This window comes from Lucilia cuprina, chromosome 4 (genome assembly GCF_022045245.1).
Source record: "Lucilia cuprina isolate Lc7/37 chromosome 4, ASM2204524v1, whole genome shotgun sequence".
NCBI lineage: Eukaryota > Metazoa > Arthropoda > Insecta > Diptera > Calliphoridae > Lucilia > Lucilia cuprina.
In genome coordinates, this window is record NC_060952.1 from 67,661,024 (window position 1) to 67,676,583 (window position 15,560).

At 31.0% G+C, this 15,560-nt stretch overlaps 1 protein-coding gene and 1 long non-coding RNA gene across 4 annotated transcripts in view; both read left to right on the forward strand.

Moving 5' to 3' along the window:
• The first annotated feature begins 1,518 nt into the window (after positions 1-1,518).
• LOC111688752 lies at positions 1,519-3,806 on the forward strand. 3 transcript variants are annotated; one of them, XR_002762857.2, is made up of 4 exons: positions 1,519-2,328; positions 2,410-2,768; positions 2,975-3,059; positions 3,140-3,806. XR_002762857.2 is itself a non-coding variant. In XM_023451260.2 (3 exons), exons 1-2 carry the CDS (start codon positions 1,716-1,718, stop codon positions 2,736-2,738), a joined length of 942 nt encoding a protein of 313 aa, XP_023307028.2. In that variant the 5' UTR covers positions 1,519-1,715; the 3' UTR covers positions 2,739-2,768; positions 2,975-3,806. The 3 variants fall into 3 exon arrangements, 2 of the variants coding, with proteins under 2 accessions (XP_023307028.2, XP_046805641.1); XM_023451260.2 differs by having other exon boundaries at positions 2,975-3,806; XM_046949685.1 differs by having other exon boundaries at positions 2,410-3,806.
• A 3,419-nt stretch (positions 3,807-7,225) lies between these two features.
• The window catches only part of LOC124419867, a 40,562-nt gene continuing 32,227 nt past the window's right edge, over positions 7,226-15,560 (forward strand). The window contains exons 1-3 of the long non-coding RNA XR_006940857.1: positions 7,226-7,360; positions 7,804-8,015; positions 8,382-8,854. This is a non-coding gene — a long non-coding RNA (uncharacterized LOC124419867). The remainder of the gene's footprint in view (positions 7,361-7,803; positions 8,016-8,381; positions 8,855-15,560) is intronic.

Consider the following 15,560-nt stretch of genomic DNA (forward strand, 5'->3'; position numbering starts at 1 on the left):
TGCTGCTCAACGAATATTTTAGAATTTTTGAGTATAAAAACTTTTTCATTAAATTTTGCAAATTTGTCAAAGTTTGTTACGTTATACCGTCTTATGGCAAGTACTCAGGAAAAAATCTTTATACGGTTCGATTTGTCTATTAATACCCTATCGATCACATATTATAGTTTTCCTGCTCAACGAACATTTTTAATTTTTTAATCATAAACACCTTTGTTAAATTTGTAAAATCTTCAAAGTTTGTTACATCACAGCATTTCATAGAAAGTACTTTGAAGAACACTTAATACTTAGATTGATTCGTTTTTCGATTCACTATTAATAACACATTTCAGATTTAGTGCTCAAAGAGGATTTTAATTTTTATTTGGATATTTAAATATTTAACAAATATATCAATGAGTTTGTTATGGTTTGTTATCTTTTTGTTTACGTTTTTTATGTATTTTCTTCTTTGTTTATATTTTTTATGTTCTTATCCACGTGTAAAAAAGTACTTTCCGTGCAACTCTGAAAAAAGTTTGCCAAAAATCCCCCTGTTTGTTTTCTTCTTGTACGTAGAACTTTAATATTCATTTGAACATTTTAGAAAAAAAGGGAGGACTTTCATCTGCGGGGCTTGGAGAGAAAAATTCCTATATCTGAGAAACTATTAGAGATAGAATCTTCAAATTTTACTTAAGAACATTTAGAGAACAACGGGCGGGCATATGAATTAAATACAAAATTTCGTATATCTGGGAAACTATTAGATTATTAAAATTTTTCATAGATTAAATTGAAATCTTAATTACCGTTCGGGATAATTGGCGAAATTTTAATAATTTACGTGGAATCTCCCATATGTAACAAATTGTATATCTGGAAACCCATTGTAGTTAGAATCATTAAAATCGTTAAGTGGGTTTCTTATTTATATTGCTTTTAGAGTAGCAAAGCACACTGGGTATAGCTAGTAAGACCAGGTTCACACTGGGAATCTTTTGTTGAGAAACTTTTGAATTTGTGTGTGAGAGAAAAAGATGGTTGATATTTCTTTCTCTTTCTGTGAACCAGGTCTAAATAAATAAGTAAAATATTTTTTTTACGTTATTGATCATTTTTTGAATGCAAATTTTTTTTAGAAACTGATTTTTTCCAATATGTTTTATATGGAGGATAGGGTTTAATATCGGCCGATCTTCGTAAAACTTGGAGAAAGGATTTGTTTTTAATTTTTAAGAATTTTTTATCCATCCCTGCATATTTTTTCTCACAAATATTTTGTGCTTGCTCTGTTTTGTTGTTATAAACAATATATTTGCTTCTAAAATCCTACTTTCTGATCTCTCGGATTCCGTTTTTATTTAAAATCGTTAAAAATTTAGAAACTAAACGTAGTTGAAAACTTAGCCGGCTTACAGTCGATTTTAAGCCTTCGCCGACATATTTAGGGTCAGTCGTCGCCGCCGTTAATATTTGTCGGCGCAGGGTAACCATATAATTTTCGTATAACCATTTATTATTTGATTAAACGTTTACAATAAATATATTGCTTTCTCTGCTGAATATATTTTCGTTTTTTCTGCAGATTAGTTGAACGAATTTTAAAAATTTAGAATAAACTGACTGTATAAAAGGTAAAGTAAATAAAAATTGTTGAAGGGTGAACAAAATAATAGTTGTATTATTTATTGCTTTCGATTAAAACCGCAACGTTACGAAATTATTAAAATATGGAGGACTTAAAAAAGTTATTGGAACAAAATGAAGACTATTTATTGAGCAGCTCGAGTGAAAAAGAGACAGACGATGAATCATCATTATCCGCATGGGATTTAAAAAAGTACAGTGATGACGATTCATTTTCCAAAAATTACGTATTGGAAATAAAATGTTCAAATTCCATAACCTCAAACAAAAGAAATGGTGAAAAAAGATTGCCTACAAGAAGACCTGATCCAAACGTCTACAATCGCAATGCTTTGTTAGCAAGAGAAAATAGACGAAAGAAGAAGGCGTATTTGGAAACTATAGAGAAGGAGTTACAATTTGCTCGTAAAGCTAATAATGCTTTAGTAAAAGCTCTTAAACGACAGCTAAAAATAGCTCAACGGCTTGAAAAAGAAAAGAAATATTATGAAGGGTTGTTTGCTAATAGATCTGATATATTAAACCTAGTAAATGCATTAAATTTTCGTTGCATTCCTGTATCGAGCGATTCTCCTAATTCCACCTTTAGTAGCAATGCAGATTTAATTCAGAACGTCATGAGAAGTACAACGAGCCTTAGCAGTAATTTAAATGATGCCGACGCGCTATCAATACAGTTTGATAGTCCATCTGATGGTAGTGTAACTGCACCTCTAGAAAGTTCTTTGTGTGATTTCTCATCATTTGATTTTTCTACTTTTCCCGACTTTTTCATAGATTTCGATAGTGACAAAGACAATTTGCCCTCAACCTCTACAACATGGGATGACATATGGGGTGTAAATGGTGTTCATATTGATAATTTAATTTCACCCGAATCAACTCTTATGCAGGATAAAAGTTGTATACAAAGCATTAACGATGACCACTGTTATGTGATGAGTTCTTCGTTGGGCAGTTTCCAATCACCTAAAAAACATAGTGAAAATAGTGATTATGTCGATGTTGAAGGAGATTCTTCAGAAATTGGAATATTCTGTTCTAGTAATTGGGACAAATCGTGTCGAACACCGCCTCTTCAGCTTTTAAGTGACCAGACGTTTTAAACAGTTTTTTTTTGTAAAAATTCAAATTTGGTTAGTTGTTTTTATTTATTCCTAGGAATTTGACATTCCTTTTGTTTCTTGTAAGTTTATTCCTAATCTAAGTTAATTTAACGTTATTAATAAGTAAATTATTTAGTAGGGGAGTAGAAGTTAGAGATAAAAACATTTTGTTTTTAGATTTCAACATTCCAAGCAATTAATGAAAAGGTTACTAAATAATGCTTTCGCCCTTTCAGGCCTATTTTGGATCATCCACGATGCTGCGAATAGTGCTTGACGCTGGCGTAAAGCTCGCACAATATGTAGCATCTAGTAGTCAAGGTGGGTTTTGTGAACAACTCAAAGAGTGAGCAATAAAACATATCCACACAACTGATACACTAAATTGAATCTTTTTACAGCAAGTTTTTCTGTCATGGAACAAAATCGTTACAACTTTTGCAGCAAAAATATGTATCGTTTCAGTTGAACAAATAATGAAAGCAAGAAAATTTAATTACGATATTTGATATCGATCAACATATTTATAAAATTTAAATAGTAATTTTGTCAACAAATTTTCTTGCAATCATCATTTGTTTCGTGTATATATTATCATATGTACAAATCCATCAAATGCAGTTTACTTACTGTACATATGATAATTGGTAAAATGTTTAAAAATAAACGCGAGATAATGCGTTCATGAATTTTGTTTAAAATCAAACTAATCAATTCTTTTTTTATTTGAGTATTACTATTGAGTTACAGATTTGAAGAAGTAATCCTCCTACGAAATATCTGCAAAGACTAGATCAATAAATGCAACCAATTGTGGTTTTTGGTATTTGTTGAAATGTTGATGTAACCGGCTTGGAAAATAATACGGTATGTACCTCTACTGCTACTCCCACTTTATCATTATAGTGTTATTTAATATAAATATAGTTTAAGAAAGCTTATTCTTAAATGTATTATACACATTCATATATTATAAAAGGATAAAACGTAATTTAAACACATACATACATATATTTTAAACAAATTGTTGTTTTATAATAAAAGTTTGTTAGTATAATTTATAAAAAATAATCTTTTTTTCACTATTAAGAATATTTGAAATGTTAATTTTTAAAGAGGTTTGTAGAGGTTGATCTTAGGTATTATTATATGTAGTATTTTATATTAAATAAATAATTAAATATCACGTAAGTATTTTTTTCTCACACGAACAATGTCTTTAACGTTGATCTGAAAATGTTGATCATAAAATAGAGCTAGTTCCGAAATATATCAAAATTGAACAATTTGAGGCGCATTTTCAAATTGATAACGATCATAATAGTAAGTTTAAGGTTTTATATCACAATTCTTTTTAAACAGACCCTAACCTATTTAATTTGATTTCTACCTATTTTCGTAATATTTTCACTAATTGTTGACAAAAAAGGATATTTACAAGAGGGCTCATATGGGCGTAAGGCTAAATATAAGTCTATCCTTATACATTTTCGTAAAGGAATTGTTTGTCTACATCAATGTTATTTATGTAGAATTCCATTAGTGTTTATAAGTTAATTTCGACCTTCTAGTCATTTTCTGAAGGGGAGTATGTATGGGCGCAAAGGTCAAATGGGGCAGGATCAATACAAAAAATCGGCAGTGTCATTTTAACTTCTATGAGTGTGTACCAAATGGTAGCAAAGTCCTATGTTGGACTGCAATTTTTCTTGCTGTAATAAATTTTGACAGTTTTCACTAATTAATCCCGAAAATTTAACACATCCAATAAAAATATACTGTATTTTCGTCTTTTATGAATTTATGTAGCCAATGAGATAATAAAATTTTATTCACCTCATATCTATCAAGAATTTACTTTTAAGGTAAATTGCTATCGTTTTGCACACACTCTATAAAGTAAAATGTTGCGACTTTTGTTACAATACTAGAACATTTATCATACACAAATGTGCTAGGACTAAGAAATAATTTTAATGTAATTGAAATAATGGCTGAAAGTGGAAATTTTGATTTCATAATTTTTTCTGAAACACATTTTACTAGCGAACATGAAGGTAGTGAAATTATATTACCAAAATACGAACATTTAATGTTATTGTCTAACTCTCGAAGAACTGTAGGTGTAATAATATATTTTAAAAAAGAATGGGAATAAATAAAATAATAGAAAAAAAGGAAAACTCTAAATATTGAATACTTTTGTGCAAAGCTGAACTCCACAATAAAAACATTGTTATGGTACGGTATATAGATCACCAAGTTGTACCGAGGCGGAATTTTATACAATTTTCAACGATATACTCGAAGAAATATGTGATAATATAATTAGTGGATATTTTGATATTGACTGGCCACAGAACAGTTTTTACAAAAACAATATAGAGAACCTAATAAATGATAATTGTCTGAATGAAATAGTAAATAAATATATTCTTGTAACAAATAGATCCAATACTTTAATAGACTATTTCCTAACAAAGGAAAGGATATATTTTTGGTCCATTTGGCCCACAATTTTGAGGCATTTGTACCATCATTTTATTTCATATTTGCCATTTTTTCTATTTTTTTAAGAGATAAAACTAAAATTTAATATTGGGATTTAATAGATTCCTTGGGGTATTTAAAAATAATTTTTGTTATAAGGATCGGCTTTTAAACATTCTAAGATATATTTTCGGTATCGATCTTCTGTTTCTAATTGAATTATCTGGACTTAAGTCCCTTTCGTACCACTAGGATCGATATTTTCGTACAAAGTTAGCTAGTATATATTATTGTATATATAAGTACTAATATATTTTAAATTTTCAAGACATCGTAGCGGTATACAACTCCAAAACATGCCTTAACAAAACGTCATCCTATACTTTACAACTTACCACATTCACGATTATGTTGCCCATTACAACAACATTGTATATCCAAAATTTTGGGTTTATTTTGATTTTTGAATTAGACCATAATGATATGGTGACATTCAGCCTAGAGGCCATTGGTTATAAAAAGAATGATTCCACTATATTGAATGACCTTTCTGCGAGGCATGCTTTAGAGTTGTACACTTCCAAAATACAATGAAAACTTAAAATGTATAACAGCTGATATCTAAAACAATATATAGAAGACAAGTTTCCCCGAAAATGTTTAACCCTAGTATTATAAAAATGGACTTGAGTTCCAATAAATTGAATTAGCGATAGAAGAATGATTCCAATAATATATCTTGGAAGGTTAAAATATAGATTCTTGTAATAAAAAATATTTTTGGATACCCCGAGGGGTATATTAAATCCCAATAAGAAATTTTGGTTTTATCTTTGGGAAAAAGGAGAAAAAAGTACAAACATTGCCAAAAATCGCCATTTTAATGATATTACATGAAAAGATGGTACAAATGCCCCAAAATTGTGTACCAAATGGTCCAAAAATATATCCAGTCGGTTGATAGTTATCCCTTAAAACTATTTTTAGCAAAAAAACATTCGATTCTAATTTTTGTGTTTCGTATAATATAGTCAAATATGAAATACAGAAAAAAATCGTATACTTTTGTGAGGTAATTTTATGGACTTTTTTTAAATAGCTTTATTTAATTAATTTAAGTAAATGTGAATTATTAAAGTTTTAAAAGCGTGATATCAAAGATAAGGACTGTCTAGACAATTTAACAAATTAATTTATTAATTATGCATACAAAATATGTTATTAAAATTCTTATTAGTTTCTTTTCATATTATACCTAGATTCGAATACTTATAAGAAAATAAATAATGCGAAAGATCAAATACAAATGTGGAACCAAATAAAAAACTTAGTGCTTAGAAAAAAGCAAACTGTGATAAAATCTGTTATATTTAGGGCGGGTTTTTCAGATAAAGATAATCTTTGTTTAAACCTAGTTTAATACATGTTTTGTGTTTTTCAGTAAACAGTAACGTTACTTATTATCTTAGTTTAACTGAGTGTTATTGGCCAATTAAACTTATGTTATAAGTGAGAAATCACAATTATCAAAAACAATAAAACAATGATTTCCGAAAAACAAAAACTTAATATTCTAAGTTAATTGCAATTTTCTGATTTGTTTTGTTTTATTTTTTATTATTTTAAATGTTCATTTAATATTTTTCTAAAATTTTTCATTTTACAAAAGTATTATTTGCAAAAACAGATGTTCGTTGTTTATATTTTTGAGGGAAAAGTTGGCAGTACTGACAAAGTTAACTGAACTTAAATCTATAACTGAAAAACACAATCATCGGTTAAGTTCGCCTAAATTTGTTCCGAGTTTAATATAACAGCAAGTTAAACCTAGTTTAACTGAGTAGTGAGAAACCCGCCCTTAATCAAATAATATAGGTATAAGTAAAATAAATAACTGATGAATTTAACAAATACTTTATAAATAGTATAAGAAAGATAAGAGATTCCATTGAAAATGTGCAATATTCAAATAGTATACAACCAGTAACAACTAATTTTAAATTTCGCGCAATAAATAATATAAAACTAAAACATTAGTGGGTGACATATTAGTCAATATAATTAATAAATCACTGGAAAGAGGAGAATTTCCAACAAATTTGAAAGAAGGCATCATAACACCAATAGAAAAAGTAAAAAACAAGAAAAATTGAATAATTTAGACCGATAAACTCATTAAAAGCATGTGAAAAAAATTCTTGAAAAAAAATGTAAAAGAACAACTCTTCTATATCTGGAGGAAAATTCGAAATAAATACTCGTGTGAAACTACAGTGAACAACGTACAGTAAACAACAGATAGAAAAATAAGAAGAAAAATAATAAAATAATGGCAATATTTCTGAACTTTAAGAGATAATTCGAAACAATAGACCGCTAAATATTATTAAAAAAGATGAATATGTACGGAATAATATATTTATATATAATATATATATATATATATATATATATATATATATATATATATATATATATATATATATATATATATATATATATATATTATATATATATATATATATATATATATATATATATATATAAATGATATGCCAAATATTTTGGGAAAAAGTGAAATTATTTTATATGCGGACGATACATTAATATTTGCTGAGGACGAGAATGATACCAAATGTAAAGATAATCGAAGGCAGTGTACACTACCAAAACCATATAGTAGTATATAGGCGAAACTAATTGTCAAGGACCTAAGTCCCCTGTCAAAGACCTAACTGGTGAGAATGTATTAGTAGAAGCACACAAATAAACGCAGTTGTTCAAAAGGTACTAAATAAAAAATGTATTTTTTTTGACGTTATTTTTTTGTCAAAAAAACAAAAAACAATATAACTCCATGCCAACATATATAAAACATAAAGAAATGAATATGTATTTAGAAAAGAATGTGTAAATTTTGATAAAAATAATACAAATGTACTTTTATAGAGCTAAAATTAATTTAATGATTATGTAATCAAATTGTAACTTAAAAGAGTATTAATAATACTAATAAATAATAATAATAATACAATTAATAATTATAATAATTGTTCAACGTTAACACTTCTTTTTGAAACACCCTTTATCATACTAACGGTCCTTTTATATTCTCTTTTCCTTACTTCTTTTTTTCATAAATTTGCTAACAAGCATCAAAATAATTTGTTAAAGATCACTCAAGTTTTGACAGTCAAACAAGTGTGATCATTTCTTCCAAACAAAAATTTGTGAACTTAAATAAAAACAATTAATGAAAATAAATTGAAACAAACAAAGGCATTATACTGAACAAACATTGAATTTAACAAATAAAAGTGTTTTACTTAAAAAGAAAAAGAATCAGCGCAACTCCAACAACAAACATTTGGCCACTTCGCACCGAATAAAGTGTCGTGTAGTATAGTGAAGTGCAGTGTTTTTTACAACAAAAATATATTAAAAATTGCAAAAATTCAAAAATAGGCAAAAATTCCTAACGGCATATACTGGTTTTGTCTACAACAAAAGTGTAGTGGCTGACAAAAGGAAACCCAAAGAACAAGAGAGACCCAATCAAGGAGGAAACAACAAGAGACCCAAATTGAAATACAGCGACTCAAATAAAGAAGACCCAACAACAACGAGTAAGTACAAAAATCAAATACAATTAAGAGAAACACAAACCCTGTAGTGTGTGGGTTCGCTTTTAGAGTTTTTTTGTCGCTGTAAATAAGAAGTAGAAAAACAAACATTGTTTTTAGTGTGTAGGTTCGCTTTTAGATTTTTTTGTCGCTGTAAATAAGAAGTAGAAAAACAAATAGGGTTACCACCCATACTTCTTTTGATAAATTACTGGAAAACAAAATACCCTACAATTAGTAATTAAATGTAAAATTAATTATTAGTTTTGACTACTCTTGTTGTAAAATCGCTAGCAGGGACTTTTTTTGACCCAATTTTGATCCTTATTTTTATCGGTTTGAATTTAAACAAAATAAACAATGGCACTCGATAAATTTGTAAATTGTACAAATGACCTTTTGGATTTTGAAATAGAGTATACCCAAAACGCGGCTGAAAACAACATTCACTCTCTTGAGGTACTTCGGGTCGAACTTGATTCATTATGGTCACAAGTCAAAAAGACGTACGAAGCGCGTAGGGACACAAAGGAAGATTCAAAAGAAAAATCAATCGATTAAATTAAGCTTCGCGAACGTTGCAAAAAAGGCCTTTCTGCATACAAATCATGCTTAGGGTCAATCAACGCAGAAATTCAAGCAATATCAAACCCAAGCAAACAAGAACGGATTTCTGCTGTTGGAAATCAATCAATAGAAAATAATGACATTACTTTTGTGCGGCTACCACCTTGTGACGCGGATACATTTTATGGAGATTTTGTGACATGGCTTACTTTTCGCTACCTTTTCACCGCGTTATACATAAACAATTCTAGACTTAGCAAAATTGAGAAACTTTTTCATCTGATACAAAAGACTGGAGGAGATGCTAGAAAAATAGTTTCAAATGCCCCATTGACCAACGAAGGTTTCGACATAGCCTGGAAAAATCTTGTAGCTCAATCTGAAAACAATCGGATCCAAGTCAACAAACAATTGAAAATTTTATTTGACCTTCCCAACGTTGGAAGACTCAGGCTCATCAATTCAAAAACTACAACGAACAGTTAATAGTTGTATTCAAGCATTAAATGCTTTAGGTGTAGAAACCAGCACATGGGACCCTTTTCTGGTTGTTCTACAAAGAAAAATGACTCAAACTTTAAATGTCAACATTGTAAGGAATCTCACCATTTGTGGTCTTGCCCTAAGTTCTTAGAGAAAAATGTTAATGACAGAATTCACATCGTAAGACTCACAAATTCATGTTACAACTGCCTCTCTATTGATCACAGTGTCAAGGACTGTAAAAGTAAATACAGTTGCAGATTATGTAAGCAAAGACACAACACTTTGTTATATAAGGGATCAGAAACCCATACCTCATTTCAAAATTGTGACGCGACCCATCCAAGCACGAGCATCGCAACACTAAAACCCAACATACAGTCCACGTCAGCATCAAACGTTTCAATCCCAAATATCACTTCCTTGACCCTACAAAAGAGCAAACATTTTAATCAATCTCCCAACGAGAGAGAGACCTTGTTATTTATTGCAATAGTACAGATCGAAACTAGAGGCGAAAGATATCAGGCCAGAGCAATCATCGACCCTGGTTCACAATAAACTTTTATGTCAGAAAAGTTGAAAAATAGACTAAATTTACCCACCAAACGAAATTTAGTTCACGTAATAGGCATAAGTCAAACAATTTCAGAGACCTTGTTTATTCAATCTTTGCTCTAAGGTGGACACACAGGTTAAGTTAGAAGTCTGGGCACCAGTCCTGAAGACTCTTCCATTTAATTTACCACCTCAGACTTTAGACTTGCAACATTTCAATGAGACTGCTAAGTTAGAACTTGCAGATCCTCAATTCAATCAAAGCAGACCCATCGACTTGCTTATAGGCCTCGACCTGGGCCCCTCATATATTGCATGGACACTCCGAAGCGGTCTATTGGATCCCTTTTAGCACAAAAACTTTATTTGGCTGGATTGTGGGGGGACCAATATTAACAACGACACAACCTAGAACAACCGTGTCACTACTCAACACTTCGTCCCTTGACCGAATACTCACACGCATTTGCGAGGTGGAGGAGACCCCCAAAACTGGTTTTGAAGTCAGATGAGGATACATTTTGCGAAAACAATTTCAAGTCGACGACACGAAGAAATGACACAAGAAGGTACCTACCCTTTCAAAATAGCGAAGAAATTGGAACTTCTTAAGAATGGAGTGCATGCTTAGCCAGAAACCCGAACTCAAAAAACAATACGACCAAGTAATTGTTGAGTATCTTGAGTTAGGACATATGAGGAAAGTCTCTCCCCTGGAAATTATTACCTGTCTCATCACGCAGTAATAAAACCTGAAAGGCTGACAACGAAACTTAGAGTAGTTTTCAACGCCTCGAGTCCGTCTTTAAACATGAAGAGAGGACTTAGTGCTTCTGATACTGAAGTGGAGATTCTTCCGTTTTGTGTACAATGCAGACATCACACAAATGTATCGACGGATACTGACCCGACTCAAACCAAATATCAAAGGATATTATTTCGTCAAACAGCAAGCGATCCTATTGAGGATTACGAACTCCTGACAGTGACGTTTGTAGTCAACTGTGCCCCGTTTCTGGCCATTAGAACCTAGCTGAAGATGTAAAGTCAACTCACCCGCTCGCGTCAAAAATTCTTCAACAAAACATGTACGTGGATGATGTTTTAGCAGGTGGACACACATTAATCGACGCCATTAAATCAAGAAAGGAACTTACAACAGTTTTAAAATCCGCTGGATTTGACCTGATGAAATGGACCTCAAATGACCCACGAGTTATACAAGACCTATCAAATGAGACCCTACTATCTCTCGATTGGTTAAATTTGTCCGAAAACACCGGAACTAAGACTCTTGGAATCACATGGAACATTTCTTCAGACTCATTTACATTCACAGCACCAGATGTCTAATTAAAAGAAAACTACACCAAAAGATGAAATAGTGTGAGTATTGGATTCACACCCATTTTTACGGATTATTCCATAAGACGTTCTAATTGAATATTTGACAAATCGGACAGATCACCAAAGTATGTCGATCCAAAATCTGGCCTCCGCCAAAACAGGACAATCGCAGAGAAGATGAGTAATAGTCTCTTTTTCATCTTCATTTTGCCAACTTCTGCAATGAGATCTCTGATACTAGCATGGCCTATAGAGTACTGTTTCCATTTGCTAGTTGCACTCAATCTGGCCGCAGTTATCATAACCGATTGCCTGGCTAGAATGTCAACCGGGAGCCAGTTGAGCTATTGAACAACGCCATTGAAGCAGTTATAAGAAGCGCAGTAGTTCTCATGACTTTTTCCAGTTGTTGTCTAAGTGAATACTTTTCAAGCGCCTGCCACCAAACAACAACCCATATAACATAATAGGTTTAAAAACTGCTTCAAAGAGTCAGTGAACATTTTTTGGATTTATGACCCAGGATGTTCCCATAGCCTTTCTACAAACATATAGTGCAGTAATGTATTTAGATTCCCTAGAAAGTACGTTTGTATTTTATATTTAGCGCTATCAAAAGTGTTAATACCCCGTCGTTTAGGCAAGGAAGAGGAAATAAAGGAATCTTGTATTTACTAGAGAATAGCACAAGTTCCGTTTTACTATGATTAACACTAAGACCACATTCGACACTCCACGAGCTGATGATTCTTAGTGCTTGTTCTAGCCTTAGAGATACGGTTTTAAGACATCTGACACGGCAACGTCATCGGCGATTGTTTTATAGGCAAGAGAATCTAGTTTGACCTAAATAATTCAATGATCCTAATTGAGAGAAAATTCTCGACAAAGCCCACGACAGACCTGCCAAGCCCAGCATGAAATTGGCAGATAGAAGCGGGTTTGACGTTTTTAAAAGCGCTTTCTATGTCAAGAAAGGCAACCAATGTGTAATTTTCAATATTTCCAACGAGTGTATGAAGAGCCGTCTCAACAGATTTACACTTTTTGTATGCATGTTGAGAGGTAGACAGAAAGGATTTTTCTGAAAATCCACAGGGATAATACCATCAAGGCCGGGCGCTTTGTAAGGTTCAAAGCTTTTAATTGCCCATCGCATAATATCATCTTCAATAGGTACTCGTGTATCAGTACGTACTGAAGTTAAAGAGTAGTGAGATACAACAGGGAAAGTGAGTATTAAGGAGAAACTCTAAGGTCCCCTGACAACCTGAAGTCCAGCTTACATCCATTTTCTGTATATAGCTAGATACAAAAGGGGACTTTTGGCTGGCTTCGGAAGAGCTTTCGATATTGCTACAGAAAACCCTACACGAGTTCCGTTTCGCATTCCGAACCAGATTTTTAAATTTTTTAACGTTTGTCTTGTAAAGGGACCGGTTTCTTGATCTCTTAGCATCGTTAAAGGACCGGCGGCATATCTTCTTTTACTCGCTATGTCTGGACTCCACTAGCCATGTCCTTTTTTAAGTCGTTGGATAGTTTGCAGGCTCCATTCGTGGCAACGCTTAGAGAATAGGAATCCAAATTTCAGCTAGATCAATATTCCTGCTCTTTACTTTCGGAGAAGAGGGAAGAATATTGCACAGAGAATCTTTGTGCCTCTCCCAGTTTGTTGTCCTTTTATTCAGAAAGGGTTTTGCAACTTTAACCTAGACCACTGTGAGGAAGTTCAGATAGCGGTGATTAGAGAAGGAGCAGTCATTAAAGACATTTTACACTTTGATCAGTTCTATGTAGTTTGTACTAATATCCAGAACATCTTTTCTGTTTCTCACAATAAAAGTGGGTTCTGAATACTGTTTACGACCAACATATTAAATTCTAATAGAAAGTCAAGTATGCACTCACCTCTACTATTTATGTCTGAGCTACCTAGGGTTACCAGATTCCGATTCGGGCTATAAAAAGCTGGTCTAAACAAAAAAAGGTAGACATAAAAAACTGATAGATTTTGTTGATTTTGGTTTTGCGTAAAAAATTTCACAGTAATACACCAAAAAAAATACTGGAGTTCTCATATACTAATACCATTTTTTATAGCCCATAGAGCATAGATAATACACATAGATTGCCAACTCAAGCTTTACCACGAAAAAAGAGCTTTCTCTCAACAAAAAGCTACAACAACAAATATTCAATATTTCAGGTCCAAAATTCGCACAAAAAAACGATTCGGCCACAATTTTTATAACACAAACACACACTATTTTTTTACAATTGTTTTAATATATTTTCTTTATCGAAATCTTTTTAATTTTTACAAACCAAAAAAATATTTTTTTATTTGTTAGACATTTAATTTTGTGTTTTTCTAATTTAAATTGAGGGTACAGAGTAGCATTTCTTACTAGTAAACAAATTTATTATAATCCTAGAAATTAAAGATTTTTACATTTAAACAAATATAGAATGCATGAAAAATATGATCATGCTTTTATAAATGCAATCTACAATTTAAAATGTATTAATTTAAGAAAATTAATGCAATAACACCATTGTAATATTATTTCGTCCGATTTTATACAACTACGTGGGAATTGTATGTGTGGTAAAATGCTTTTATACACTAACACTTCTAAAGAAAATCTTACTAATACAAATTTAGAGTTAGGTTTTTTTGACAGCTGAGTTAGGTTTTTTCCGGGTGAGTTTGCCTTCTACGGTAATATTCTATGCCATAGAGTACGAATATATTTTTAGTTTTCCCCGATCATTTTTGTAGTTTTAAATTTTAAAAATCATATTTTTTTAAATATCTATTGTTATCAACATAAACACATATGAGCAAAATTAAAAATTTAACCAAAATTTTGCCTTTTTATTTTTTAGTATTTTTATATATTAAATTTATGCAAGAGTATTAACAGGTGTAGTAATTTCACGCAATTTAAGTTATATCTTGTTTAAGTCGGAGATTTAAGTCGGGACCGTTACAAACATGTCAAGAATATGCGTATTTTTTTGAAAATGTGACATTTTTATTTATAAATACTTCGTAAATTCTATGTCATTATAATTAAAACCTCCGTGGTATTTGCGTATTAAAAAATTTCTGAATACAAACTTTTTATGATAATATTAAAAATTTTGCAAAATTAAAATTTATTTTTTTTTGTATTTTTAACTAAAGGCGTGATGCAAAAATTTTATAAATTTTAAGCATTTAATTATATTTATGGATTAAATTTATTTAGAAATATAGCCAGTGTTGCCACTTTGGTTATTATTAACCAAAATTGGTTATTTTTATTTTGCATGTGTACATGTGAATTAATTTTTCGTTTTAGTTATTTTTTGCAAACAATTGAACTAAATGCTGTTTGCTTTTATTCCAAAAATAAAATAAAAAAATTCTTTTATCTCTATTTTTAAATCAATTATGTAAATATACATATCGTCCTGTTTTGAATTTTGGTAATGAGGAATTTTTTTTGCAATTTGTACATCTACTGGTTATACTTATGTGTACAAAGGTATTTTTCGATATTTTAATCGGTTAGGATTTAGTAAAATTATCTATGAGTTTTCCACATATTAAATGAGTTGACATCATGAGTTGGTCATCATTGCTATAGAACTTGATTTTGCAGCTTTAGAGATATGAGTTTATTAAACGTAATTATGAACTTAAAAGCCCTATTTGTCGGTTTCAGTTGTATGGGGCCTAAGTGAAATAATGGATCGATGTTAA